The sequence below is a fragment of the Postia placenta genome, assembly GCF_002117355.1.
Source record: "Postia placenta MAD-698-R-SB12 unplaced genomic scaffold POSPLAscaffold_183, whole genome shotgun sequence".
NCBI lineage: Eukaryota > Fungi > Basidiomycota > Agaricomycetes > Polyporales > Adustoporiaceae > Rhodonia > Rhodonia placenta.
In genome coordinates, this window is record NW_020170014.1 from 1 (window position 1) to 2,417 (window position 2,417).

The following is a 2,417-nucleotide window of genomic DNA, read 5'->3' on the forward strand; positions in this document are numbered from 1 at the left end:
CGTACGTCATGGAAACCGGCGCGCAACGTTGCCAATGCGCCGGCCCTCATAGCCGACTTCCACCGGAAGAATCCGAACGCCCCTCGCCGCCTCAATGCCGCTGTCTTTGGTGGTCTCAACTTTCAGCCAATGCCTTCGCCGCTAACTGAAGCGCACTGCCGCTCCGGGTGGGAGATGGGCAAGGGCGCCTCGCATGAGGTCATGCGCTGTTGAGGGGGGGGTAATGTCACGACTTGGCACGGTGCCTAGCCGTTTTTTAATTTTTTCCTTTTCGCAGGCTCGAACCCGCGACCTCTGTACTACTTGCCTCATACGGACACATCATATCTACTGTACGATTAGATTAGATAGGACGGCAGTGCACGGCACAGCTCGGGCTCCGCTGACACAGCCGCTCTGACTCACCGGCCCCCGGGGCCGCGTCGGCATGCTGTGCACGGACCAGCTGCGCACGGACCAATGCGCACAGCCTGCCCTTATCTCCCCATGTATATAAGCCGGCCTCTGCTGCCCTAGGGACCTCAGTTTTGACCTCTTGTCCCTAGGTCAGTAAGTGTTCATGTATCTGCTTACTTACTTATACTAACTAAAATATTACTTGTCCCTAGCCTTAGGTTTGAGCATTGCTCACCATCGCTTCAGTGAGATCTAGTTGAACGCCCCCAGCTCTTTAGGTTTTCCCTGTCGCTTGACCTCAAGTCGCGACATTAGGTCGAAACTCCCCATAGCTGCCGGCGTTTCCTTGGGACTCCTACAACTCACATTCGCTTCCTATAGGTTGGGTGGTGCGCACCCTTACTGTACCCTACGATACCTAGATAGCGTACTATACATCACCACCACTTAGGGGACGAACTCTTCAGTACCTGCACTTCAGTGGGTGGTACTTGTCCTCACGGACGCGTGGCTTAGGTTCCTGCTGCATACTAGCCAAAAGCAGTACTGGGCCCCACATGAACTGCGAACCCTAGTGTTACCTCGGGCGCCGTAGGTGTAAGCTAGTCTAGCACGGCCTTTCGTAGCACGCGCACCTCACCTTCCTCCCCCCCATCACCGTGGCTGACAAATTCTTCGACTGCTCTCGAATTGAGCATGCCTTCGACACCCAGGAGCAAGTCGACGTCTCCCGCGACGACCCCGAAAGCAACGGGAATCGAGCTCCCTTCTTCATCTGTGATCGACAACCGTGCCCTAATCATACTCCGCGGTCCATCACTACCGACGAAGGGCATTACATGCCAATCCGACGAGTCCAGCACCCCCGCGGCCCAGCCCTTCGGTACGCTGGCACATCGCGATCTACCTCTCGCCACGTCACTCCTGTCCCATCTTGACCTGCCTCTCCAGGTGCCCGCATCCCCCAACCTGTCGCCAGTACAGGTCAAGCGCGAGGAGATCCCCATCTCCCTCGAGGAACTGAGGCAGTCGCACAGCCTCCAGCGACCCCTCAAGTGATCCCCCAGCCCTCCCTGGGGCCGCGGTTAGAAAGGCCTCCCAAGACCGAGCCCAGTGACACTCCACCGCATTCTTGGACCGGCTCGTCGTCAGCGGTCACTGCCTCGCCTTCAGTCCCTATCTTACGTAACCCCGCCCCCGGACTTCCTCCATCGCCTTCACCGCCATCGCCGCCGCGAGGCCACGCAAGCACTTGTTCCTCGCGAAGTTCGCCCGGCGGACAGTCACAACAGCTGTCTTCGCCCGCGGGCAGTCCTCCGTCCCCCTCGTCGCCGGTAAGGTCCTCGCCAGTGTCCCCCCCTGATAAGGACACCCTAAAACTCCTCCTCCCCCTCCGATACGCTGGCAAAACCATCATCGAGTGCGACAGGTTTCTGTCACAACTTCGCATCTATTGGCTGGTTAACACGTCATTGACCACCATCGAACTTAAAGTGCAGGTTGCGCTAAGCCTGCTTGACGGTGACGCCCGCACCTGGGCCACTCCATACTTCGCCCAGCTCGTATCAGTGCAACTCGGTGTCCAGGGAGTAACAACCCCTTTTGCAAACGAGGCAGCCTTTGCCACGGCTTTCAGAGCCCGCTTCGGCAACCTCGATGATGAGGCAGCGGCCCAGGTAGAGCTGGCGAAGCTCTGCGCGGACAAGTTGGTCCGTGAAAAACGCACCGCTGCAGAGTTCTCCGCGCTGTTCAAGGGTCCGGCGGATCGCTCTGGGTATGGGGACCTGGAGCTACGCGACAAGTACCTGAGCGGCATCCCCTCCCGTGTCTACCGCAAAATCGAGCTCGAGACCTTCACCACGTGGCAAGCAGCTGAGAAGCGCGCCACCGAAGTCGAGCAGATCCTCGACATCAGCCGGGCCCGTCGGCCCGAGCTGAACAACTTCTTCTCGGCACGAGGTCGAGGACGAGGAGGGGCACGTGGTGGTGCACCCTCGTCGCACGGAGCTTCGGCCAGCATC

General features: G+C 59.1%; 1 protein-coding gene across 1 annotated transcript; it reads right to left on the minus strand.

The window, feature by feature from the left end:
- Positions 1-343: 343 nt before the first annotated feature.
- On the minus strand, positions 344-1,846 carry POSPLADRAFT_1162250 (hypothetical protein; the record flags this gene model as incomplete). Its single annotated transcript, XM_024487724.1, has 6 exons — positions 344-475; positions 632-668; positions 873-919; positions 1,026-1,284; positions 1,319-1,537; positions 1,587-1,846. 6 exons carry the CDS (start codon positions 1,844-1,846, stop codon positions 344-346), a joined length of 954 nt encoding a protein of 317 aa, XP_024332705.1.
- Positions 1,847-2,417: the final 571 nt, after the last annotated feature.